Source organism: Ornithorhynchus anatinus, chromosome 18 (assembly GCF_004115215.2).
Source record: "Ornithorhynchus anatinus isolate Pmale09 chromosome 18, mOrnAna1.pri.v4, whole genome shotgun sequence".
Classification (NCBI taxonomy): domain Eukaryota; kingdom Metazoa; phylum Chordata; class Mammalia; order Monotremata; family Ornithorhynchidae; genus Ornithorhynchus; species Ornithorhynchus anatinus.
The window spans coordinates 43926230-43952240 of NC_041745.1; the positions used below are offsets into that span (position 1 = coordinate 43926230).

Sequence of the window (26011 nt, forward strand, 5' to 3'; positions counted from 1 at the left end):
TTGAGCTCACCTGGAAAGTCCCCCGGGGCCCCTCCGCCCAGGGGAGGTGGGCCCAGGGCTGACGGGCAGTTTTGGGGGTTCTCTGACCAGGGCAGCTGGGAAAATCTGAGAACAGGAGCCCGGCCTCAGTACCCCGTGTGAGGGTGAGTGTCTGTGTGTGTGTGGTCTCCTGTGTATGCCTGAATGTTGGCTTGCCTGTGGGCATCTCTGGAAGGGCAGGTGAAGGGGATCTGTGAGACCCTATGATTGTGCGTTTTATTGTGTGCGACTGTGAGAAGGGTGTGCCTAAGTGTGCTTAAACGGCTGTGCCTGTGGGTACGTGATGTGTGCGATACGTGCGACGTGCGTGCCACTGCACAGGGACCAGACTCAGGGAGCGGTTTTCGAGAACCAGTCCGCCCAAGGTCCAGCGGCCCGGAGGCCTGATCGGAGCCGAACGGAAGACTCGAAAAGCAGCGTGATCTGTCTGGGGGAATGTGGGTGTGGGCATCTGGGTATCTCTGTGACTGTTTGTACCCCGACGAGCGTCTTTGTGTCGGGGAAGGGGAAGACGGAAGAGTATCTGGGGTGTCTGTGTGTCTGTGCGAATGCGTGTCTGTGTGGCCGTGTATCTGTATCGGTGTATCCATGTCGACGTGTGTGTCTATGTGGATTTGTACCCATGGCAGTGTATTTGGGTGTGTGTGTATGTGTGTCTGTGGGTGTGTATCCACGGCAGTGTATCCATGTCATTGTGTGTGTTTGTGCAAGTGTGTGTCTGTATGGGTGTGTATCCATGCCAGTGTAATAATAATAATAATAATAATGTTGGTATTTGTTAAGTGCTTACTCTGTGCAAGAGCACTGTTCTAAGGGCTGGGGGAGATCCAGGGTAATCAGGTTGTCCTACGTGAGGCTCACAGTCTTAATCCCCATTTTCCAGATGAGGTAACTGAGGCACAGAGAAGTTAAGTGACTTGCCCACAGTCACACAGCTGCCAAGTGGCAGATCCGGGATTCGAACCCATGACCTCTGACTCCCAAGCCCGGGCTCTTTCCACCGAGCCACGCTGCTTCCCAGTGTATCCCTGTTAATGTACGTATGTGCAGGTGTGTGTCTGTGTGGATGTGTATTATAATAATAATAATAGTACTGGTTAAGCACATACTATGTGCCAAGCACTGTCCTGAGCACTGGAGTAGGTACAAGTTAATCAGGTCAGACAGAGTCCCTGACCCACACGGAGCTCACGCTCTTGATCCCCATTGTACAGATGAGGTAACTGAGGCCCAGAGAAGTAAAGTGACTTGCCTAAGGTCACATAGCAGACGTGCGGCAGAGCTGGGATCAGAACCCAGGCCCTTCTGACTCCCAAGCCTGTGCTCTATCCACCGTGTCAGTGTATCCGTGTCAGTGTGTGTCTGTGCAAGGCCGTGTGTGTATGTATGGCTATGAATGTGAGTTCGTGGGTGTGCCTTAGTGAGAGGGTCACTGTTTTGTTTGTTTTATCGTCCTTGTTTAGCACTTTCTGTGTGTCAAACGGTGTTCTAGGTGCTGGGGAAGGTGCAGGACAGGCTATTGATGCCTGTCTACTTGTTTTGTTTTGTTGTCTGTCTCCCCCCTTCTAGACTGTGAGCCCGTTGTGGGGTAGGGATTGTCTCTATCTGTTGCCGAATTGTACTTTCCAAGCATTTAGTACAGTGCTCTGCACACAGTAAGCGCTCAATAAATAGGATGGAATGAATGAATGAATACAAACCAAGTAGATCGGACCCAGTCCCTGCTCTGCAGGGGCCTCATAGTCCTAAGTAGGAAGGAGAACAGGTACTGAATCCCTGTTTTACAGTTGAGGAACACGTGGCACAGAGAAGCTAAGTGACTTGACCAAGGTCACACAGCGAGCAACTGGCAGAGGCAGGATTAGAACCCAGGTCCCGACTCCCAGGCCAGCCGTCTTTCCCCTAGGTCGTGCTGCTTCTTGCTTGTCACTGTGTGTCTGAAGCTTTGGGTGTACACATCTGGTGTTATGTGAAACTGTTGGGGAACGCGGCACGGCAGAGTGGCTACAGCGCCGGCTTGGGAGTCAGAAGGTCATGGGTTCTAATCCCGGCTCCGCCTGCTGTGTGACCTTGGGCAAGTCACTTCATTTCACTGGGCCTCAGTGACCTCCTCTGTAAAACGGGGATCGAGACTGTGAGCCCCACGTGGGACAGGGACAGTGTCCAACCTGATCTGCTTGTATTCACCCCAGCGCTTAGTATAGTGCCTGGCACATAGTAAGCGCTTAATGAATACCATCATTATTATTCTTACTGTGTGACTGTGAATGCAGAGGTTGCATTACATTTGTGAGTCTGTACATATCGTGTGTGTGTGTCCGTGTGTTCATGTGTGGCAACTTCAGGCCAAGGAGTGGATGAGAGAGAAGACCAGGGGGTGGGGGGTGGGGAGAAGACCCCTGGAGTGGGCAGGAAATGTGATTCTTTATTATTCATTCTTTCATTCATTCAGTCATATTTATTGAACGCTTACCGTGTGCAGAACACTGTCCTAAGCGCTTGGGAAAGTACAACGCAACAAGAAACCGTGACATTCCCTGCCCACAACAAGCTACAGTTGTATCGAACTCTCCCAAGCGCTCAGGACAGTGTTCCGCATACAGGAAGGGCTCAAGAAATATGACGGAGGCTGAAACTCATGGAGGCTGAAGGGGGGAGGATCCTGCTTTCAGAGTGACCCGTCCCGGACCCCCAACGCCGGCCCCTTGGCCCCGGAGGGGCAGCTGCCCCCAGTCCGGCCTGGCCCCCGGTCCAGCCCCTTGGGTCCCCGTGTTACAGAGCAGGAACGTGGGACTCAGAGAGGTCGAATGACTGGCCCAAGGTCACCCAGCAGGTGGGGGCGGGGCCGGGGCCGTGCCCATGGACCCTGAAACCCTCTCACCGCCACCCGGGGAGGGCACAGTTCAGCCCTGCCCTGCCGGGCCCCAGTCCTGCCCTTTGGTCCCCCAGGGGAGGGGGCCAGCCTGGATTTGCAGCCGCTTCAGTTGAGGGTGCATCAGTCATTCATTCAGCTTTATTTACCGGCCACTTATTTCATTCCATCATGTTTATTGAGCACTTACGGTGTGCGGAGCACTTTACTAAGTGCTTGGGAGAGGACAGCGTGGCTCAGTGGAAAGAGCTCGGGCTTGGGAGTCAGAGGTCATGGGTTCTAATCCCATCTCCGCCCCTTGTCAGCTGGGTGGCTTTGGGCCAGTCACTTAACTTCCCCGTGCCTCAGTTCCCTCATCTGTAAAATGGGGATCGAGGCTGTGAGCCCCACGTGGGACACTCTGATCACCTTGCATCCCCCACCCCTGCGCTTAAAACAGTGTTTTGCACATAATAAGGGCTTAACAAATGCCATTATTATTATGATTATAACAAACTGACACATTCCCTGCCCCTAACGAGCTGGGCAGAGGTGGGATGGGGGTTGTCCCTGGCACCCCGGCCCCGGTGGGCACCGCTGGGGGGTGGGAGGGAGGGGGCGGGCCCAGGGGACACCTGCGGACTCCAGGTGTCTCCAAACTGGCGCCGGAGGAGGGAGGAGGCAGGAGAGGAGGCAGGAGGGAGGAGCCGGCGCCTGGCTGGGTGACTGGGTGAGATTTCTGAACGGGCACTGGGGCTTCGAGGCCGCGGGAGGAGGAGGAGGAGGAGGGGAGAGGGACAGGAGGAGGGAGAGGAGAGGAGGAGAGACAGGAGGAGGGACGGGGGGGGAGGGAGAGGAGGAAGGAAGAGGAGGGAAAGGGGGAGGAGGGAGAGAAGGAGGGGGAGGAGGGAGAAGGAGGAGAGGAGGAGGGGTGAGAAGGAAGAGGAGGGACAGGAGGAGGGACAGGAGGAGGGACAGGGAGAGGAGGAGGACGGAGGGGAGGTGGAGGACGGAGGGGAGGTGGAGGAGGGACGGGGGGTGGAGGAGGGACGGGGGGAGGAGGAGGTGGAAGGGAGAGGAGGAAGAGAAGGAGGGACAGGAGGAGGAGAAGGAGGGACAGGAGGAGGAGGAGGGAGAGGAGGAGGAGAAGAAGGGACAGGAGGAGGAGGAAAGAGGAGTTGGAGAAGGCGGCGGGGGGACCGAGTTGGTGACGCCCCGGGGGGCAGCGAGGCCATGGACGGGGTAAGGAAGGGGGACCGGGGTGGAGGGTCCTGGGGGCCCGGGCGGGTCCCATCCCCGGCTCGTTTGCGGTGCAGACAGGGTGCAGGCCGGGCAGCGGGGGCTGCCTGCCGCTAAACCGGGGGAGGGGAGGGGGGAGGTCGAGGAAGAGGAGGAGGGAGGGGGGGACCGTCACCCCCTCTGCTCCCCAGCCCCCCAGGACCCAGCCTCCCTCACATCCCACCTGGGCCAGCCAACCCCTCTGTGGCCGGCCTGGACGGAGGAAGAGGAGGAGGAGAAAGTGTGTGGGAGGAAGGGGGGGAGGTCTCCCCTCCATCCCCAGCCCCAGCCCGACCCCTCGCAGACCCCCGCAAGGGAAACCACGGCTCCCACCCTTCTGGCCCCCAAAGGAAGGACCTGAAGCCCAGAGACCTTCCCAAACCTACTTGAGGTCACACAGCACTCTGCCAGCAGATGAGGGACTCGAACTCGGGTCTTATAGGGTTCTCTACCTTCCGCTTCGTGTCTGCACCCATGCGCTGCCCGTTAGGGTTTCCTCTGCTTCGTGGGTGGGCCAGGGTCTTACCCTCAGGCCGCGGCCCACCTCTTCTGGCACTCTTTTGTTTTTATAATATTTGTTAAGCCCTTACTGCGTGTCAAACGCTTGAAGGACAGTGCTTGGTGCACACTAAGCGCTTAACAGATACCAACATCATCAAGTGAATACGAGTTAATTAGGTTGGACACAGTCCCTGTCCCACGTGGGGTTCACAATCTAAGTAGAAGGGAGAACAGGAGAGGCACAGAGAAGTGAATTGACTTGACCAAGGTCACGCTGCAAACAATTGGCAGAGCTGGGATTAGACCGACTCCCGGGCCCTGAATCTTTCCAAACCCGGCTGTGCTATCCCATCCAGCTCCGCCTCCAACAGAAAGTCCTCACCGTCGGTTTAGAGCCCTCAATCGCCTTGCCCCCTCCCATCTCGCCTTTCTGGTTTCCTTCTCCAAGCCAGCCGGCACACTTCCCTCCTCTAATGGCAACCGTCTCACCGTATCTCCATCTCGTCTATCGCACCGCCGACCTCTGGCCTACGCCGTAACTCTGGCCTGGAACTACCTCCCTCCTCAAATCCGACAATTACTTTTCCCCCACTTCAAAGCCTTATTGAAGGCCCGTCTCCTCCTAGAGGACTTACCCTGACTGCACCCTCCTTTCCTCTTCTCCCACTCCCTTCTATGCCGCCTTGACTTATTCCTTTTATTCATCCCCCCTCTCAGCCCCACAGCACTTATATCTGTCATTTATTTATTTCTATTAATGCCCCTCTCCCCCTCTTAACTGTAAAGTCCTTGTGGGCAAGGAATGCGTCTGTTATACTGTTATATCGAACTCTCCCAAGCACTTAGTACAGTATTCTGCACACAGTAAACACTCAAGAAATACAGCTGACTGATTCTGCCACTTGTCTGCTAGGTGACCGGGGGCAAGTCACTTCAGTTCTCTGGGCCTCAGTTTCCTCATCGGCAAAATGGGGATTAAATGCCCGTTCTCCCTCCTACTGAAACTGTTCATTCCTTCATTCAATCGTATTTATTGAGCGCTTACTGTGTGCAGAGAGCCCATATGGGACGGGGACTGTGTCCAACCTGATTAGCTTGTATCTGCCTCAGCCCTTAGAACAGTGCCTGACGCGTAATAAGTGCTTAATAAGCATTACAATAATAAGTCCTGGTTTGTGGGTTTTAGCTAAGGGGGTATGGGTGTATCGGAGCGTGATAAGGCAGTACCTCAGTTTCCTCTGTGTTGGTTTCCTCTACTGAATTATACCTCCATCTCGACTCTCTCACCATCGACCCCCTCGCCCACATCCTCCCTCCCGCCTGGAACACCCCCCCCATTCATATTCGACCGATTACCGCTCTCCCCCCGCCCCAAAAGCCCTCTGAAATCAGGATCTCCTCCAGGAAGCCTTCAGTCACTCAGTCAATCGGATTTACTCGAGGGTTAATTTGTGCAGAATACTGTACTAAGCGCTTGGGAGCATATAATCACCCCACCCTCTTCGCTGTCCCCTCTGGGCCGACTATTCAGTCAATCGGGTATATTTTGTGCTTACTGGGTGCAGAGCACTGTTCTAAGCACCTGGGAGAGTATGATATAACAGAATTGGTAGGCACGTTCCCACAGTGAGCTCTGAGTCTAGAGGCAGTACACCCCTTAAGCACTGAGCCCCTTGAGGCGGGGATTAGCTCTCTTTATTTCTGTATTTCACCTTCCAAATGCTTAGTACGATGCTCTGCACACAGTAAGTGCTCAATATATACGACTGAATGAATGAATGAATGAATGGATACTCACCCCCAGCCCCACAGCAAATCCTTATACCCTGCCCCTCCCCGTATCTGGACGATACAACCTTACAGTCTACTGTGTGCAAAGCACTGTCCTGAGCACTTGGGAGAGGACAGAAGAGTTAGTAGACTGATCCCTGGACTTTACACACAGGAGTTCAGTACATAACCTTACTATTTGACAAGGGGTCAGGGATGGGGGAAGAGGAGAAAGAGGATGCAGTGAGTTGGGACGTGAAGAGAATGAGCGGGGGAAAGGTGGGAGAGGGAAGTTGAAAGGAGGAGGAGAGATGGTGGGGATCAGGGCCGGCCACCTCTCCCGCCCATGTCCTTCTTCGAGGAAGGCCCATCTGGCCAGCCGGGAGATCTAGAGAACCCTCCTTCCCTCTCTTCCCGCCCGGATAACACCCCCATCCCCTGCCCTGTCATGTTTCAGGAAGAGGTGGGGACCCTGTCCTTCCTGGCCCTCCGAGCCCGGTTCCAGAGCAAGGCTACGGCGGGACCCCCGGGAGAGACCACCGGACACAGCCACCTGGATCCCGACCCTGCCCGGATGCCCAGAGAAGTGGGGGGCCCACCCAGAGCGTGGGCCCGGTCCCAGGGCAAAATGGACCTGAGCCCCAGGGTGATGACCACGGTGGTCGGGAGCAGCCCCGAGCGACGCACTTTCAGCGAGACGCTGCGCATATGGGAGGAGGCTGCGGCAGCGGCAGAGACCACCCGCCCACCCCCACTCCTGACCAGGCTGGCCAGGGGGGGCATCTCCCCTTGGAGACTGACGGGGCCAGGGGCCGGGACCACCCCTACCACCCAACCTGCGGGGCTCACATCGGTGGGGGCTGAGACCCCCAGGATTCCCCGGCCAGAGGGACCCCACAAGCCAAGAGAGATGTCCAGCGGGTCTCAGGGTTTGTCCACCTCCTCCAGCCCCTCAAAATAACCAGTGTGACCAACCCGGAATTTACTGGGCCTTTACTCCGTGCCAAACACCGGGGCCGATACAGGATAATCCTACTGGACGTAGTCCCCCGCCTCCCCGGGGCGTCCGGCCTAAGAGGGAGGGAGAGTGGGGATCTTATCCCCATTGTAATAATAATGTTGATATTTGTTAAGCGCTTAATATGTGCAGAGCACTGTTCTAAGCGCTGGGGTAGATACAGGGTGATCGGGTTGTCCCACGTGAGGCTCACAGTCTTACTCTCCATTTTACAGATGAGGTAACTGAAGCACAGAGAAGTGAAGTGACTCGCCCACAGTCACACAGCTGACAAGTGGCAGAGCCGGGATTCGAACTCATGACCTCTGACTCCCAAGCCCGTGCTCTTTCCACTGAGCCACGCTGCTTCTCTATAGAGAGGAGGAAACCGAAGCACCTGGCTCCAGACGGGCAAGGACAGGGGCGGGATCCAAAGCCGGGAACCTCGTGCTCAGGCGATCATTCCTCTGACAGGCCGTGCGGCGGTTGGAAGCCTCCGGCCACCCAGACGGCGCCCCCTCCCTGCCCTGGAGACCCTGGGCCCACCGCCCTCCAAGCCCCTCCGCCCTCTGGAAGTGACGCTCCACGGATTCCAGCACTCGGCGCTGACCCCGCCTTTAGCCCCCCGAACACGATCTCTCGGTGAGGGGAGCCTGGGATTCCGCCGGGATCTGTGCCACGGGCACGTCAGTGCCACGGGCAGGGCTGTCGCTTCCGGGCATCTGGGCCCCAGACCCTGGCCCAGACCCTCCTGCCACAAAGTGCTGTCTGAGCGTGGGCTCCGGTCTGAGCTGTGGGGAGGGAGAACCGGATCTCATCCCCACTTGACAGATGAGGAAAAAACAGGCCTAGAGAGGGGCGGTGACCTGCCTGAGGTCACACAGCAGGCCAGGGGCGGAGCTGGGATTCGAACCCAGCTCTCCCGAGTCCCACTGGGCCGTGCCTAGCTGGGCTCCCCCGGCACAGAGGGCTCAGGGGCCATCTCACACACACACTCGCACTTGAGAAGCAGCGTGCCTTAGTGGATAGAACACCGGCTTGGGAGTCGGAAGGTCGTTGGTTCCAGTTCCAGCTCTGTCGCTTGTCTGCTCAGTGACCTTGTCTGCCACTTCTCCAGGCCTCAGTTACCTCATCTGTAAAATGGGGATGAAGACTGTGAGCCCAGCATGAGACAGGGACTGTGACCGGCCCGATTTGCTTGCATCCACCCCAGGGCTTAGTCTAGTGCCTGGCACAGAGTTAGCGTTTGACAGATACCGTTATTATTATTATTATTACCATTCGGTCCCACAGACCCCTTGCTCTGTCTGCAGGTCTGAGGTGGAGACCTGGTTGTCTGCCCAACACCTCGGCCGCTTCTGCGGTTGCCCCCACCCCCGCCCCCGCCAAGGAAGACTGGAGCCCCAGTGAGTAAGTGCCAGATGCCCGCTGCGACCCCCTCTTGGGATCAGTCGGATGGCAGCGGGCAGTCCCGGGAGCGGTGGCCCAAGTCCCTCGGGCGCTGGTGGCTGTGGGAAACCCCAGGCAGGGAGGAGGGCAGAGAGGAATCCGGAACGACGTGAAGCCCCCGACTCTCGACCAGATCTGGGCTTGGGGGCGTCGGGGCCCAGAGCCCACCTTGCCCAAGATGGGGGGCGAGCCCCTGGGACCCCCAGCTGAGGAGGACAGCAGGGGAACTCAAGCTTTTCCTGGAAGGAGTGAAGGGCCAATTTTGCAGCAGGAGCTTCAGGCCCGGTCAGAGGGGAGGGTTGAGACGACTGCCCGGGGCAACCACAAAAAGAAGGGGAGTCCAGGACAGCACCCTGCCCTTGGTGGAGGGAGTAGGGAGAGAAGGGAGTCCAAAACAGCACCCTGCCCTTGGTGGGAGTGGGGGAGGAGAGTTCACCCTGCTCTTGGTAGCGGGGTGGAGGGGAAGGGAGTCCAGAGCAGCCATTGGTAGGGTCGGTGGGAGCCCAGAACAGAACCCCGCCCATGGCACGTACCCCCTCGGAGGATAGAGTGGGCGGTCTGCAGGGGAGTGGATAGGTAGGAGCTGACCCTCCCCTCAGGGCCAGTACTAGGTTCTGCTCATCGGGTCGGTGGGTATCCGGCACCACGGCTGCAGGAGGAAAGCAGTCCTTCTGTCCGGGCCCCCGACCCCTTCCACAACCATGTCTCTGGTCGATCTCAGCTCCACGTATGAGAATCCCGAGCAACTTGACTACCAGCTCCGGACAGCTTCGAACCCGCAGCCGGCAGGGGCTGCCCCGGACCCAAGGGTGGGCGGTGAGTCTGCTGGGGCCCTGGGAGCTGTCTGGGAGCTTCTGGTCTACCGTGGTCAGAACACAGTAGTGTGCAGTTGGGAGAGGAGAATAGAGTTGGTGGACACAACCCCTGTCCTCAAGGAGCTTCCAGTCTACTGTGTGTACAGAGCCCTGTACTGAGCCCTTGGAAGAGAACCGTAGAATTGGTAGACGTGATCCCTACCCTCAGGGGACATCCAGCCTAGTTGGTCATCTGTGGGCAGGTAATGGACAAGCGATAAATGTGGACAGACCCATTGTCCCGTTTCCAGGGGGCTTTGTGAACCCCATCAATGGACACAGACAAAGTCCAGCATCCGGCGCCAGGGACGACGACATGTACGATGATGTCGAGTGCCTGATGTGGGAGAGGTGAGTGTCCCGGCCTGTCGTCCAGAGGCTGTCCAGAGGGAGCCGGGAGAGGTGACCGCTCTGGCCAGCTGGAGGGAGGCGGTGGGGTGACCACTGCGGCCATAAGGAGAGAAACGGGCGAGCGCCCACTCTGACCTGAAGGGAGGGTGTGGGGGGACAAGTAGGATGATCGCGCTGACCATCCGGGATGAGGAAGAGAAGTAGGAGTGACCAGTCCAGCCGGTCAGAGGAAGAGAGGAAGGGGCAAGGATGAGTGACCACCTCTGCATGGGACCACCAGCCCTCAGCCGGACCCTCGGCCAAGCGGAGGCTTTGGCCTCCACGATCGACTGGGGGCTTCTCGAGGGCAGGGATGGGCAGGCCAGAGGTTATCCTGGACACCCTCTGTCAGGGGCCGGATGGCCGGATGGACGGCAGCTGGACGTCGGTGGTGTTTCATGCTTTCGTTCTCATAGGCCGCAGTTGACTCCATTCCCCTCGCTCTCTTCCGGAGGCGGTGAGTCCCAGGGAACCCCAAGATTCCCAGAGGTCTTCCCCACTCCCCGGGTACCCCCCGAGCGTCCCGGGAATCCCGAGACTCCAGCTTTGGGCAGCCTGCTTCCCCCGCCCCCTCAACAGTCTTCCCCTCTCAGCGCCTCCTCTCCTGGGCCGTGGGCAACCCACCTCCCTCCTGCTCCGGCCTTTACGGATTGGTCACTGTCATCAAGGTCATCGCCGGGGGCGGGGTTTATTGGGCGCCCCCCGGGGGCGGGGTACAGTTGGCGTAGGGCGGGGGTCGCTCGAGGGTATCGGATCAGGGGAGGAGATGCAGGGACTGTCCGACCCGATGGACTTCTATCTCTCCCAGTGCTTAGCACACGAATAAGCGCTTAACCAATTCCTCCATTATTATTATTGTTGTAATTATTATCTGGACTGTAAGAACAAATGGGCCAAGACATTGGCATCAGTCGATCCACACCTTCCCTTACCATCCCGACCCAGCCACTACCCCACCCCGGAAGTGGTCAGGGAAGGGTCGGAGGCGGGGTTGAGCACAGGGTGCGGGATTCTGAGCGTGGAGATGATGATAGAGCGGGGAATCAATTGTTGTGGGCGGGGAATGTGCCTGTTTATTGTTGTATTGTCCTCTCCCAAGCGCTCAGTGCAGGGCTCGGCACACAGTAAGCGCTCAATAAATACAAATGATTGAATGAAGGAGGGCCCGGTGGGTCCATCTGTAGTTGCAGGAGGCAGCGATGAAAAGGATGAGGGTGTCGGTGGAGAAGAGAGTTGTCCGCAGATCACAGAGTGAGTTTCCAGCCCCTGGCCTCTGGTTGCCGTCCGGAAGATGGTTTTCAATCTCGGCATCTGCCAGAAAACCTCCTTAATTCAAACCCCTGCCAATCGGGAATTAGTGATCATTCAGACTGAGGGGGAGTGGGCTGGGGAGGAAACTGTTGCAGGGCACCCAGAGGCGAAGATGAGAAGAAGGCGAGAAGCAGCGTGGCCTAGTGGAAAGAGACCGGCCCCGGGAGCCGGGGGACCTGAGTTCTAATCCCAGCTCCACCACCGACCCGCTGCGTGACCTTGGACAACTCACTTAACTTCCCTAGGCCTCAGCTTTCTCCTGTAAAACGGGGATTAAGTCCCAGTTCTCCCTCCCCTTTAGACCGTGAGCCCCATGTGGGTCAGGGATTGTGTCCGACCTGATTATCATTGTATCTACCCCAGCACCTCCTATGGTGCTTGCCACATAGTAAGCGCTTAATAAACAGTAATTATTTTCATTATTATTACTATTAACAAATAGCTCTACTATTGTACTTTCTCCAAGAGGTTTTCCCTGCTTAATCTCTTTTCTTCCCAACAAATTTTCCCCAATTTCCACTCAAGCACTTTGAGTCACTTAAGCAATAGGAACTCACCACCCTGTCCCCAATCCCTAATGAAGATGATGATGATAATAATAGAATTTTTGGAGTGCTTATAATGTATCAAGTACTTGTGCTGTGCTCTGGGGGAGAGTCAAGATAATCATGCTGGACACATGCCCTGTCCCACACGGAGCTCATATTCTAAGCGGGGAGCACCAGAGAAGGCAGTGCCCTAATTATAATAATGATTGAGGTCTTCGTTTGTGCCAGGCACTAGACTAAGCGCTGGGGTGGATACCGGCAAATCATGTTGGACACAGTCCCTGTCCCATATGGGACTCACAGTCTAAATCCCCATTTTACAGATGAGGGAACTGAGGCCCAGTGAAGTGACTTGTCCAAGGTCACACAGCAGACAAGTGTCCCTGCATCCCTCATGTTCTGTCCTGGGTAAAGCCCTTCTCCACCAGCCTGTGGAGGAAGCCAGGGGAGGTTTGGGTGGCGGTTACTGGGAATCTTCTCCTGGGAAATGAGGGAGGGGTGCCCTCCTCGCCTTCCCCCCCGCCTCCAGGGATGGAGGTGCAATAATTATCTGTGCTCAGGGTCTTGGCTCATACTTGGGGGCTCTGTCAGAGCCCCCCACCCCAGCAGGTGATCCCTGAGGGAAGTCAGAGGAGGCTGCGAGTTCCCCACCCAACGCCACCCGGACACAGCCGGACTTCCCGCTGTCTCTGTCTCCCCTGCAGCCGGGACGGTGGCAAGACCCCAAGGGGGTTGGGGAGATTTTTCAGGAAAGATAAGGAGAAATTCAAGATGAAGAAAGTCAAGTCCAAGATGACCCTGAGGTAGGCACCGGCGCTCCAGCGACTGGGGCGATCCGTCGGCTGGGCCCCCTCCTGCCGGCAGGAGCGGACCGGGGCGACGACTCGGGGACTGTGTCTGTTTTTGGTTCTATTGTATTCATTCATTCGTTCAATCGTATTTATTAAGCACTTACCGTGTGCAGGGCACTGTACTGAGCACTTGGGAGACTTCAATACGACGATAAACGGACACATTCCCTGCTCACAACAGTCTAGAAGGGAGGAGAAAGACATTAATATAAAGAAATAAATTACAAATATGTACATAAGTGCTGTGGGGCTGAGGGGGGGGATGGACAAAGGGAGCTTGTCAGTGCTCGTATTCTCCCAAGCGTTTAGTACAGTGCTCTGCACACAGTAAGTGCTCAATAAATATGATTGACTGACCGGTGCCGCCCAGAGCGGTCGGGGAGGGCCCGAGTCCTTGAATCGATCCATCAGATTGCAACAGCCTTGGGGAAGGGACTGCGGCCTCCGCCTCTATTGTATTTGCACGGGCGCCCAGCGCAGCGCTCTGCACACAGTAGGTGTCTGGCACAAGTCCCCTTACCCCAAGCACAGTGTTCTGCCCGGAGAAAGTGCTCGGCACGATTCTGTGCACAGAGTGGGTGCCTGGCACAACACTCTGCTTGCAAGGTGGTGCTTAAATGCCACTGCGATATATGTCTGTTGAAGCAGCCTTGCTTTAATATTTGATTTTTAGAGCAAACTGTCCCCTCCTACCAGCGTGGTGGAGTCTCTATTCCCTCCAGAATCAGGGAAGACGATCTGACCTCCTCCTCCCAGCAGATGGGCTTTGGCCGCAGCAGGGGGTGGGCAGGGGCTGGGGCCGAGGACCTCGGACCCCAGAACCAGAATCCGGGAGGGGGCACACAGTGCTTCTGTTCTGTCTGGGTCTTGCACCGGTCCTAACCTTACCCTTCTTTGCCCCCCCAATCCCCTTCCTTCCCAGCATGCTATCCGCCTCCCTGCCCAATCTAAGTAAGTGCCCGTACGTCCCGGCCTCGTGACAAGGGGGAGGGGGTGGAGAGGGATGGATGCAGGGAAGGGGTAGGGAGAAGAGGCGGAGAGCAGCCGTGCCCGTGTTAGAGGCTCCCTGGACTTAAAGGGTCAGTTTGGATCGGGGGAGAGGGGGCAGCAGGTCTCCGTTCTCCTGGCAGAGGAGAAGTTTCAGGAGGGATTTGAAGGGCGGGAAGAATGGAGTGTGTCTGGTTGGGATGGAGCTCCAGACTGGAGGTAGGGGATGGAGGGAGAGTTGAGAGTGAGGGGCAATTGGGAAGGGGTGGAAGAGGGCAGTGGGGGGCAGAGGCACTGCCCAATTTGTCTGAAGGGTGGCCCCCATTTCTGATCGCAGACTTTAGGTCTCAGGAGGCCACGGCCTACGATGACGTGGATGAAGGTGATCCCCGAGACTTGAGGTGAGTCTGCCCGGCTCCGCCCGGCCGCGGGCAGACTCTGGCCTCCGGCCCCAGACCGGGGGGTACATTGCCGCCTTTGGCGGCACAGACCAGCACCGGGCATCTCCGCGCCCAGCGGTGTTATTTCCGGCGGTCAGCCTCCCCTGCGACGGCTCAGATGAGGTGCCGAGGTTTACAGGGCCCCGGGTGGGATGCACCGGTCCTGGGGGAAGCGGGGAGGGTGGGCAGACCCCGTGGGTCACCCCCAAGAGTCTGGATTTCTGCATTCTCACTGCCCCTAGGACAGTCACAATGCAACACACGACCAATATTATGGTCCAGCACCCCGCTGCCCCTTCTGGGCCAGAAAGACCCAGGTGTGGCCGACCGGGATCGGCAACAAACGGGAGTGGGCAGCCACAGCATGAACAGACCACGACGCTGACCAGGTGGAGCGTCATGGTTGCAGGACTTATTGCCATTTTATTTCATTTATTTTTATTGCCATTGTCCTTGTCTGCCTGTCTCCCCCGATTAGACTGTAAGCCTGTCAAAGGGCAGGGACTGTCTCTATCTGTTGCCGATTTGTACATTCCAAGCACTTAGTACAGTGCTCTGCACATAGTAAGCGCTCAATAAATACTATTGAATGGAATACTATTGAATGAATGACTTGTATTCCCATCGTGGGTTCTGATTTCTCTCCTTAGGGAACAAGAGGAGAAACTGAAAACGAAGAAGTGGAAATTCCAGGGGGCCAGAGAGACTAAGGAGAAGCAGAAAGCCAGAGGGCCAGAAAGGTTAGGGGCAAAGGCGACTCAGCCGACTGCAGAGGGACCCGGGTGGCCGGCGGAGGGTCTCGTGGTTGGTGAGACGTGGCCGTGTGCGCTCCGGGGCTGGGGTGGGATCGTCGCGACCTTGAGTGTTGGATCCGCTGCGGGGTGGGATTTTGTGTGGGAGCAGGTCCATCCCGAACGGTCGACGTCCCCGCCCCTGCTCCGTCCCCTAGAAACTTCTTCCGAATGACAAAGCAGGACCCGCAAAAGAGCAAAGTGGCAATCAAAGAAGAAAAGATTTTTCGGGAGCGATTTGAGGTTCGTGGCCGTGCTGTCTCCCAGAGCGGGTCTTCCCTCAGGTATCGGGCCCGGTGCAGGACCCCCTGGCCGGGCAGTGGATGGTCAGGCGGTGGCCGCCGGAGCCTGCTGGGGCTAGGAGTGGGGACCCGGCCCAGTGTCCTGTCAGGGACAGACCACCCCCAAGATGCTCTCTCAGAGCAGGCTTTCACAGACCCATTCTGTGTCTTTGTGTGTCTGGACACATCCCATCTGTCTCTACCATCCCCACGCCTCTGCCCGGGTGGGATGTGGTCAGGCACGGGGGCGTGGGCAGGGTGAGACCGGCCGGCTCTGCCTTTCAGTACGACAAGGAGATTTTGGTCATCAACACGGCCGTCGCCTGCGCCAGCAGCTGCCCACCGGACGCCCTGCACCTAAAGGTGGAGCCGGGCGAGAGGCTGGACGTCATCGACGTCACCGAGAGCGACAGCGTCATCTGCCGGAACGCGGCCGGAAAATGTAAGCACCGAGGGTGGGGCGGGGTGGGGCACGGGTGGGGCTGGACCGGGCTCTGGGGCTCTGGGCCACCTGGATCCATCATGCCCTGATGGCGCCGTCCAGGCTCAGCTCCACTGAGGCCCGTCCAGCCCAGGGCTCCGTCTCCGAGGGGCCACCGGGACGAGCGGCGTCCTCGTTATCCTGGACACAAGCCCCCGTGGTCGGGGATGGACTATCTCACACCTCTGACTCTCCCCAGTGAGCCAGCAGGGGACCATCCCACACCCCTGACTCTCTTGCCCCCCTTCCCCCCATCCCTGATTCTCCCACGGTGACCCAGCACAGACCATCCGACACCCCCAATTCTCTTCTCTCCATCCTGACTCTTCCCCCAGTGACCCAAGCCCCCCGGACCAGTGGGTATTTCTGGCCCCTAGTTCCCTATGGGGAGGGAGGCCCGGGGCTCATCCCTACCGGAGGGAGGAAGACACGTTTCCTGCTGTCGGTGCTCAACCTGCCGCCCGTAGCTCCGGCGGGGACCATTCGTCCTGGGAACGGGTGGGGGTGGGGGTTGGGGATCGGCAATTCCGCGTTTGCCCTGCCCACCTCCTCTGTGGCCCCTTTACCCCTCCCCCTCCGTCCACATATGTCCGGATGGCCAAGCTCTGGCCTTTCCCCTGTTTTTTTGTACTCCTGGACACGGGCACCTGATTTCGAGGTGTCTGACCGCTCTGCCTTCTCCTCCACAGATGGTTATGTGCTCATCATGCATCTGGATTTTAAGTAAGTGTTTCGCTCAAGGCCTCCCTGTCTCCCGGGACCCATCCCGGTGCTGGCGACTCGTGTCCGAGCGAGGCGGGGAGGGGCTGGCACCTGGGGGGAACGTGGAGCAAAGGGAGGGAGGATTTAGGGAGACCCAAGGGAAATGAACCCTTCCCATCCACCACCCTCACGTGGACAGTCAGGAGTCCCCAGGGTCTCATCCCAGCTCTGCCGCTGGCCTACTGTCTGACTTTGGCCAAGTCTCACGACTTCTTTAAGCCTCAGTGTCCTCATCTGTAAAATGGGGAGAGATCATCCCTGCCCTCCCTCCGTCTTAAACTGGGAACCCCTCTTGGGACAGGGATTGGGTCCGACCTGATCATCCTGTATCTGCCCCAGGGTTTGGCAGCCGGTAAGTAAGTCCTCGTTATCATTGCACCTACGCCCAGGGCTCCATGCCTGGCTCTGAACTCACCCCCGACCATCACGACCGCCAGCTGTTGCTGACTGCGGGGCGAGAGCCTGCCGGGACTCTGGCGCCGGACGCAGGATCCCGTGAGCCAGGTCGGCGATGGACGGAACTTGAGCGAGGTTGCAATCTGCCTGCTGTTCGGGTCATTTTGGGGTCACTGAGTCCGAGTGAACCGGTGAAAAGGACCGTATTTATCCACGCTGACTCTGGTCACCAGACCGGACCCCATTTCCATCCTCCAGCGTTCCCAGGCTCCGAGGGAGGGGAGCAGGAGCTTATCCACACTGGACAGAGGACACTGAGGCCCAGAGAGCCTGAGTGCCTTTCCCAAGGTCACCCAGCCGCCGGGCACAGCTGGGTCCAGTACCTGGGTTTCCAGATGCCTGCAGCCAGCCCAGGAGGTCTTGCTGCCTCTGGTCATGGTCGGTGACCAAGAGATAGGCCTGGGAGATGGGTGGGAATGGGCGGGCTGGTGGGGGGGATTCAGAAGACGCTCCTTCCGTCCCCGGTCATCGTCGGCCCACTGCTGGGTGTTGGTTTTGTGTATTAGGCCCGAAAGGGCCTATCCACCCCTCTGGGCCTCTGGAGCCAGGACTCACCGGCCCCTTCCTGTCCTCCCGTGGCCTCCCCTTCCATCCTGGCCAGCGGGGACGGGCCTCACTTGGAAACCTCCGTTTCCAGGGACAGGACTCCACGCGCTCCCTTCACCGAGTTCTCCGGGGGTCACACGGGCCATCCAGGTCCCAGCCCAGGGTGGCCAAGCACGCGCAGGCGAGCGCAGGGCGTATGCAGCTGAATACAGCACGTGCCCAGACAAGCACGCACAGGCGAGGATGTACAGGAATAAAGAGTTGAAACCAGCAAGGCTTAGTGGATAGAGCATCGGCCCGGGAGTCAGAAGGTCGTGGGTTCTAATGCCGGCTCCGCCACTTGCTTGCTGTACGGCCTTGGGCAAGTCACCTCACTTCTCTGGGCCTGTTACCTCATTTCTAAAATGGGGATAAAGACTGCAAGCCCCATGCGGGGCAGGGACTGTATCCACCCTATTTGCTTGTATCCATCCCAGTGCTTAGTACAATAGCTGGCACAGAGTAATCACCTAAATACCATGATTATTAACCCCAAGGGTGCCTGGTCTAAGCACTTCTGAGTAGATTTCCAGTCTGTACATCCAGCGAGGTTCAATCAGAGACCAAATTAAACCTGGAGCTTGTGGTCCCCTGAGGTCAGGCTGGCCTTTCCGGGAGCTCCCTCCTCTGCTCCCTGCACTGCGCTCTGAGCCGCAGCACCCCAGGCTGGGGGCTAATCCCGGCTCCGCCTCTTGTCTGCAGGGTGACACCTTGGACAGGTCAGTTAACATCACTGGGCCTCAGTTTCCTCATCTGTAAAATGAGAGTTTGCCTCCTGGTCTCTCTCCCCCTTAGACTGTGAGCCCCATGTGGGACAGGAACTGAATCCAACCTGATGATCTTGTCTTTCCCCCAGCTTTTAGTACAACGTTTGGCACCCAGCGTTTAATCAAAGCCACAATTGAATGTAACTATTCCTCCCCTCCAGGGCTCCCCAAAGGAGCAGCAGGGGGTAGCTGGTGGAGGAAGAGAAGTCCTGCAGTTGGCCCGGCGGGGGGTGGGGGTCCTTGACGGGAAGCACGGGGCTAGGGCGGAGCGGGCATCAGGAGGGACTTGGGCATTTGGGGGTGGACGCTGGGGGATTGGTTCTCGTGGCTGTGGGGCCACCGGGCCCCCGAGGAGGGAGGACCGGTGGATCCTTGGGCTTCTCTTGGCCCGGAGGGGAGATCTCCCCCGCCCCCCGACGGCCCACCAGCCCGGGTGCCTCTAGAGGACCGCCCCCTCCCACCCCACTGCCAGTTCCTCCGTCTTCCCCAGCCGTTTCCAAAACAGGGCATCTCTGATGGCGTTGGTCTACCGGAAAACAGACTTTATGGAAACAAAGATGCCCCGGTCCACTCCTCCGGAAGGCTGGGTTCCAAACAGCCCGTAGATCCCACAGCAGGGGTCCAGAACCGGAGCCCTCCCAACCCCCGACTGCGCCCCAGTGCCCCAGCCGTTTCTCGAGTGCCACTGCTGGTGGGCACCCGTGCCACCCGGGAATCACGATGCTCAGAGGGCGGAGGTGGAAATCAGAAATCAACTCAAGAATTCAAGCCACCGGCGGCGGAATCGCCTGCTGCGGGCCGGGGGCCGTGGGAAACTACGGGAGAGGGAACCCAGAAATGCCGGGCTCCCGGCGATGTGGTTTCCCCGGAGGTCAGGCCAGACGCCGGCCCCGGGGTCCCGGAGAGACCCGGCAGCAGAGGCCGGGCAGTGCTGACTTCTACGGGCATGGGGTCCCTGGAAGGGCCAAGCCGCTGACCTGCCGGAGGTGCTGCTGACCCCGTAGGAGCACTGACCAGACTCATCACCTCATCACTGGTGAGATGAGCTGAGGGAGACCAGCTTGACCGAAAGAGATGGATTGCAGGGTCAAGCCAGCCTTCCTCCCCAGGACCCCGTGGCCCGGGACCCGGTGGAGGGCAGGGGGATGGAGGTACAGGAGGGCACTCGGGCTGCGGTGTGGGACCAGAGGAGCCGTGTGCCAACGGCAGGCCTGCACGGGCAGCCGCTGGTGCCGAGCCAGGCCCGACCACCCGAGCGCCCGTCGGGTGCGTGGTGGCCGGTCTGGCACGGGCAAACCGGACGCCAGCAGAACGGGCGCAGCTGGGGCCCGATCGGCCGTGGTCAGCGGGCCAGGGCAACGATGAGGCTGGCACAGGTCTCGAAGAAGTCCATGGTGTGGCTGCCCAGGCGTGGGGGCAGGGGGCCGGGGGGAGCCGGGCCGTCGGCGGGGCCGCCCTCTGAGCTCAGTCTCGATCGGTACAGGGTGGGGGTGGCGGCGGGGGCGACGGCAGAGCCTGACCGTGGTTCAGAGATGTCATCTGAGAGGGACGGGAGGACGGACAGACGGACGGATGGACAGGCCGGGGGCGGCGAGTAAGATGGACGCTCTCGCTGGATGCCTCACCCCCACCCCATTCATAACAACCTTGGTACTTTTTAAGCACCACTAGGGGCCGAGTACTGTGCTGAGCACTGGGGTGTGTATGAGATAATCGGGTCAGACACGGTCACTAGCTCCACGGTCACCGCTTAAGTCGGAGGTAGGACGGGTATCAGATCCCCATTTTTCAGATAAAGAAACTGAAGCCCAGAGAAGTGAAGCGACTCGTCCAGGGAATGTATCCGTTATGTTGTTCGTTCATTCATTCATTCACTAGTATTTATTGAGCGCTTCCTAAGTGCACAGCACTGTACTAAGCGCTTGGAATGTACAAATTGTTATAGTGTACTCTCCCAAGTGCTTAATATAGTACACAGAAGCAGCACGGACTAGAGAATAGAGCGCGGGTCTGGGAGCCAGGAGGACCTGGATTCTAATTCCAGCCCTGTCACTGTCCTGTGTAACCTTGGCGAGTCATTTCACTTCTCTGGGCCTCAGTTACCTCATGTGTAAAATGGGGATGAAGACTATGAGCCATCTGTGGGACAGGGGCTGTGAACACCTGACTACCTTGTATCTACCCCAGCGGTTGATACGGTACCTGGCCCATAGTAAGCGCTTAACAGATAAAACAATTATTATTATTGCTACAGAGATCTGCACACAGTAAGCTCCCAGTAAATAAGCAGCGTGACCTAATGGCAAGACCCCGGGCTTGGGAGTCAGAGGACGTGGGTTCTAATCCCGGCTCCGACACTGTACTTCTCTGGGCCTCAGTCCTCTCATCTGTAAAATGGGGACTGAGAGTGTGAGCCCCACGTGGGACAACCTGATTACCTTGTATCTACCCCAGTGCTTAGAACAGTGCTTGGCAAATACCGTGATTATTATTATTACGACCGACTGAGTGTGTTCCTCTGACAGATCGGCTGTTGGAAGCTTCCCTGCTCCGGGGTCCACGGCCCCTCTCCCCGAGAGGGCTCGCTCCCTGCCCGGCCCCCAGACCAGCCCTGGCAGCGGCCCCCGGGCGGGGAGAGGCCACCCGGACCCCCAGGGTGGGACTAGGGGTGTGTGTGGGAGTCTCACCGTCGATGCTTTTGAAGTCCAGGAGGTAACTGTGGTTGTCCACCTGGTACAGCTGCAAGCTCAACTTCACAAAATTCTCCGTCACTGGGTTCTTGCGGCGTACGCGGAGGTGGTACGCGGTCACCACCTGCCCGGGAGGCGGTGCGAAAGGAGCGGGGACCGCCGCCTGGGTCCAGATCCTGTCCCCCCGTCCCTGCCCCCTCCCCCTCCGCCGCCTCTTTTCCTGGGAAGCCCCGGTGTGACCAGACGCCGGCCAGGACAAGCCCCTCGTCTCCAGACCTCTTCTGGCCCGACCACCCACGCTGACCACAGTGGGGCGGCGACTCCGGGGGCCATGTCTGCAATCCCCAAGGAGGAGGGGGAAACCCCCAGCCTCGTCGGCAATACAAACGGTCAGACAAAGCAGATAGCGACCACATCCCGGGTTCCCCAAGCCACCCAAGTCCATAAGCCGACCTGGTCGGGCGGAATGAGAGCTCACGCCGTCCCGATGGCCGGGACCACAGGCTGTGCGGGACCCCTCCGCCCCGCGCCGGGCCTACCTACCTTCCACTGGAAGCCCAGCTGCCTCATGGCCCGGTAGACTTCGGCCATGATGTCGCCGGGCCGGCTCTGGCTGCGGATACCCAGGTGCCACTTGGCCTTCTTGACGGCGAGCGGCTTGGGCCGCGTGGTGTTGAGGGCGTCCAGGGGGCAGCGGGCCTTGGGGCTGTCGGCCACCAGCGGGGGCATGCGCTCGGGGTGCGGCCGGAGCGGCGGGGACGGGGCCGCGAGGCCGTCGTCGGTGGCGAAGGAGCCCGAGGGCGGGCTGGACGCCAGGTAGAACTCGCTGGCCTGGTTCATGATGCGGCGGTTGTCGATGACCAGGTGGTAGGCCACGGCCAGCTGGTCCTGGGGGTCGCCGCCGGCCAGGCTGGCCAGCACCTCCGCCTCGGGGCAGTCGAACTTGGCGCAGACCTCGTGGATGGCCTCCTCGTCGGGCACGCTGGCGTCGTAGGCCGGGTCTTCGGGGAACAGGTAGCTTGGCAGGTCCTGCTTGAACCACTCGTGCTCCCTGCGAGGCCGGAAGAGGGGGGCTGGCCGGTGAGTTTGGGGGATCCGGGGGACCCGGGGCTGGCCGGCGAGTTCGGGGCACCTGGGGCGGGGGGGGGGGCGGCGGTCGGGGACCCAGAAGACGCCAGGGCCAGTTGAGGGGTGTGAGCCACACCGCACGTTTCCGGCCCCCGGCAGCGTCCAGTGGGCCCGGAGATGCCAACTGGCTGGTTTATGGGTGGGGGGCAGGGGGAATCTGGGGGCAGAACCCGGCACCTGATGTCTTTGATGGTGCTGCGCTCGAGCGGGTCGACCCGGAGCATGTGGGTGAGGAGCGTGGCCACGGGGCGGGGCAGGTGGTCAGGGATGTGGAAGACGCCTCCGCGGATCTTCTTGAAGAGCGCGGGGACGTACTCGTCGTCGAAGGGCAGTGCCCCGCACAGCAGGGCATACAGAATCACGCCGCAGCTCCACAGGTCCACCTCTGGACCCGCGTACAATCTGGGCACACACACACACACATAAATGCAAAAGATGTGGGTGAAGCACCAGGCTGGGATTCTGGACCCCCCGGGTTCCTGTCTCTACCCTACCCCCCACTCAGCCGTATGCCTCTCCAGTCACTCAACCTCTTTTTTTCATTTTTATTATATCTCTTAATCGCTTATTATGTGCCAGGCACTGTACTAAGCGCTGGGATAGATACAAGCGAATCGGGTTGGACACGGCCCCCGTTCCCATGGGGCTCACAGATTTAATCCCCATTTCATTAATAATAATAATTCTGGTATTTAAGTGCTGTTTCAAGTACAGGGGTAAATACAAGATACTCAGCTTGGACACAGTCCCTGTCCCACGTGGGGCTCAGAGTCTTAATCCCCATTTTCCAGATGAGCTGACTGAGGCACAAAGAAGTGAAGTGACTGGCCCAAGGACACACAGCAGACAAGTGGTGGAGCCGGGATTAGAACCCACATCCTCTGGCTCCTAAGCCCCGGTGCTTCCCGGTGGGGATTCAACACCAGTTCTCCCTTCTCCTTAGACCGTGAGCTCCACGTGGGACCGTGACCATTTCGTCCCAGGGCTTGGCACACAGTAAGCGCTGAACAAACACCACGATTAGGATTGTTCCTATTTGCCGAGTGCCCCTGAGGCCGAGGCGGCGTACTGGCCGTACCCCTGCTCTACCGCCCGGTCTCCCTGGGGACACGAGGGGGTCTCGTTACCTGCCGGAGATGACTTCTGGGGCGGCGTAATTGGGCGAGCCACAGCTGGTCCTCAGGAACTCACCGTCCGACATCATGTTCGACAGCCCTGGGAGCGAGACCGGGCTCAGCCGCAGCTGGACACGGAGGCCCGGAGCCCCGGGGGACGGTGAGCGGGCGCGGGAGGCCGGGGCGGGGGGGGGCGGAGTGTGGGGGGGAGGAAAGGGGCCGTGGTGGATTTGGGGAGCTAAGGAGCGACGGGATGTACTGTAAGGCCGCTGTGGGCAGGGAATGTGGCCGTTTATTATATTGTCCTCTCCCAAGTGCTTAGTACGGTGCTTTGCACACGGTAAGCGCTCAATAAATATGAATGAATGAATGACCCCTGGGCTAGGTGGTGGTGACCTAGGTGGGATGAAGGAGGAACAGAGCAGGAGACAGATTCTAGGCCTGATTTCTAATCGGCAGCTCTGCGGGCTGGTGAGACCGCAAGCTCACTGTGGGTGGGGAATGTGTCCGTTTATTGTGATAGTGTACTCTCCCAAGCGCTTAGTACAGTGCTTTGCACACGGTAAGTGCTCAATAGATATGAATGAATGAAGGAAAACCCCCCGGGCTTGGGCGTCCCTCACCCAAGAGGGGATGAGGAGCTCTTCAAAGCCCTACTGAGAGCTCACCTCCTCCAGGAGGTCTTCCCAAACTGAGCCCCCCTTTCCTCTGCTCCTCCTCCCTTCCCCACTCCTCCTTCTCCCGCCCTCTTTTCTACCCCCTTCCCCTCAGCACTGCGCATATTTGTATGTATTATTTATTACTCAATTAATTTTGTTCATGATATATCTATGATTCTATTTATCTTGGTGATATCTACGCCAGACTACTTGTTTTGTTCTGTTTTCCTTTGCTGTCTGTCTCCCCCATTTAGGCTGTGAGCCGTTATGGGGCAGGGAACTGGCTCTCTCTGTTAGCTCTGTTAGTACAGTGCTCCGCACACAGTAAGTGCTCGATAAATACTACTGAATGAATACATGAATGAGGTAGGCATTCTAGACCTGATTTGGAGTTGGCCAGATCCCTCTCCCAGGAAGCTCTGGGATTGACTGTAAGATCCCTGTGGGCAGGGAATGTACCTGCTTATTGTTGTATTGTACTCTCCCAAGCGCTTAGTACTCTGCTCATAGTAAGCGCTCAATCAATACTACTGAATGAATGAGGCCCGATTTGGGGTAGACCAGATCCCTCTCCCAGGAAGCTCTGGGATTGACTGTAAGATCCCTGTGGACAGGGAAGGTACCTGTTTATTGTTGTATTGTACTCTCCCAAGCGCTTAGTACTCTGCACATAGTAAGCGCTCAATAAATGCTACTGAATGAATGAGACAGTCATTCTAGACCTGATTTGGGGTTGGCCAGCTCCCCCTCCTAGGGAGCTCTGGGAATGACTGTAAGATCGTTGAGGGGAGGGAATGCACCTGCTTATTGTTGTATTGTGCTCTCCCAAGCGCTTAGTACAGTGCTCTGCACATAGTAGGTGCTCAGTAAATACTACTGAATGAATTCATGAATGAGACTGGCATTCCAGACCTGATTTGGAGTTGGCCGGATCCCTCTCCCAGGGAATGACCGTAAGATCATTGTGGGCAAGGAATGTATCTGCTTATTGTTGTATTATACTCGCCCAAGCGCTCAGTACTCTGCACATAATAAGCGCTCAATAAATACTACTGAATGAACGCGGCCCGATTTGGGGTTGGCCAGATCCCTCTCCCAGGGAGCTTCGGGAATGACTGTAAGATCCTTGTGGACAGGGAAGGTATCTGCTTATGGTTGTACTGTACTCGCCCAAGCGCTCAGTACTCTGCACATAGTAAGCGCTCAATAAATACTACTGAATGAACGAGGCCCCATTTGGGGTTGGCCAGATCCCTCTCCCAGGGAGCTCTGGGAATGACTGTAAGACCCCCGTGGTAAGGGAATGTATCTGCTTATGGTTGTATTGTACTCTCCCAAGCGCTTAGTACAGTGCTCTGCACACCGTAAGCGCTCAGTAAGTGCGACGGACCGACAGATCGTGCAGGACGCCGCCGGGAGCGGCCCGAGGCCTGGACTTTGAGCGGAGGGCGCCCCCTCGCGGCGAGGGAGAAACGGCGCCCCGCCCTCCGGGCCGAAGACCACGCCCCCTCCCTCCCTCCCGCGCTCCTGATTGGCCTGAGCGGACACGGCGTGCGCGCGCAGCTCCCGGTGGGGCTCCACCCGGGCCCCGCCCCCCCCGCGCCCCGATTGGTCCGAGCGGACCTCCGCCCTCCTGATTGGTCCGGACGCTCCTTGGGGAGGGGCCACGCCCCCCTCCCTGGGGATTGGTCGGCGCGGAGGCCCCGCCCCCTCGTCGGGCCCCGCCCCCCTGACCGAAATCGGCGATCTTGGCGTTCATGTGGGCGTCGAGCAGCACGTTCTCGGGCTTGAGGTCCCGGTGGACCACCATGTGGCGGTGACAGTAGTCCACCGCGGACAGGATCTGCTGGAACAGGCGCCGGGCCTCCGCCTCCTCCACCTGCCAGTGGAAAGAAAGAGCCCGGGCTGGGGAGGCGGGGGTCATGGGTTCCAATCCCCACTCTGGGGTCTTGGGTTCCAATCCCCACTCTGGGGGTCATGGGTTGCCGACCTGTTCATCCCAAGCGCTTAGTCCAGTGCTCTGCACCTAG

General features: G+C 58.5%; 2 protein-coding genes across 7 annotated transcripts in view; one reads left to right on the forward strand and one right to left on the reverse strand.

Annotated features, from left to right (window-relative positions):
• The first annotated feature begins 34 nt into the window (after positions 1–34).
• Positions 35–17857, forward strand: FYB2 (FYN binding protein 2). Of its 3 annotated transcripts, none has more exons than XM_029082997.2 (16): positions 35–143; positions 6897–7368; positions 7911–8078; positions 8750–8846; positions 9607–9701; positions 9991–10090; positions 10546–10586; positions 11314–11380; positions 12693–12791; positions 13762–13790; positions 14164–14227; positions 14917–15006; positions 15216–15300; positions 15624–15780; positions 16509–16542; positions 16921–17857. In XM_029082997.2, the coding sequence occupies exons 2-16, from the start codon at positions 7014–7016 to the stop codon at positions 16988–16990; spliced, it is 1551 nt and encodes a 516-aa protein (XP_028938830.1). In that variant the 5' UTR covers positions 35–143; positions 6897–7013; the 3' UTR covers positions 16991–17857. The 3 variants fall into 3 exon arrangements, with proteins under 3 accessions (XP_028938830.1, XP_039770632.1, XP_039770631.1); XM_039914697.1 differs by having other exon boundaries at positions 38–143; positions 16971–17857; XM_039914698.1 differs by lacking the exons at positions 15624–15780; positions 16509–16542; positions 16921–17857 and having other exon boundaries at positions 15170–15294.
• Positions 17858–18905: 1048 nt separating this feature from the next.
• PRKAA2 (protein kinase AMP-activated catalytic subunit alpha 2) overlaps positions 18906–26011 on the reverse strand; it is a 28407-nt gene continuing 21301 nt past the window's right edge. For all 4 annotated transcript variants that reach the window (XM_029046650.1, XM_029046651.2, XM_029046653.1 and 1 more), the window contains exons 4-9: positions 25716–25860; positions 23335–23422; positions 22385–22609; positions 21623–22130; positions 21077–21203; positions 18906–19928 (exon numbers count right to left, since the gene is read on the reverse strand). In XM_029046650.1, the coding sequence (XP_028902483.1) occupies positions 19732–19928; positions 21077–21203; positions 21623–22130; positions 22385–22609; positions 23335–23422; positions 25716–25860 (1290 nt within the window). In that variant the 3' untranslated portion in view covers positions 18906–19731. The remainder of the gene's footprint in view (positions 19929–21076; positions 21204–21622; positions 22131–22384; positions 22610–23334; positions 23423–25715; positions 25861–26011) is intronic.

Coding starts and splice junctions, on each gene's coding strand:
- FYB2 (XM_029082997.2), top strand. CDS start 7,014: ATGCCCAGAGAAGTGGGGGGCCCACCCAGAGCGTGGGCCCGGTCCCAG. Junction 7,369..7,910: donor GATGTCCAGCGGGTCTCAGG/GTTTGTCCACCT, acceptor TTCCTCTGACAG/GCCGTGCGGCGGTTGGAAGC. Junction 13,791..14,163: donor CGCCTCCCTGCCCAATCTAA/GTAAGTGCCCGT, acceptor TTCTGATCGCAG/ACTTTAGGTCTCAGGAGGCC.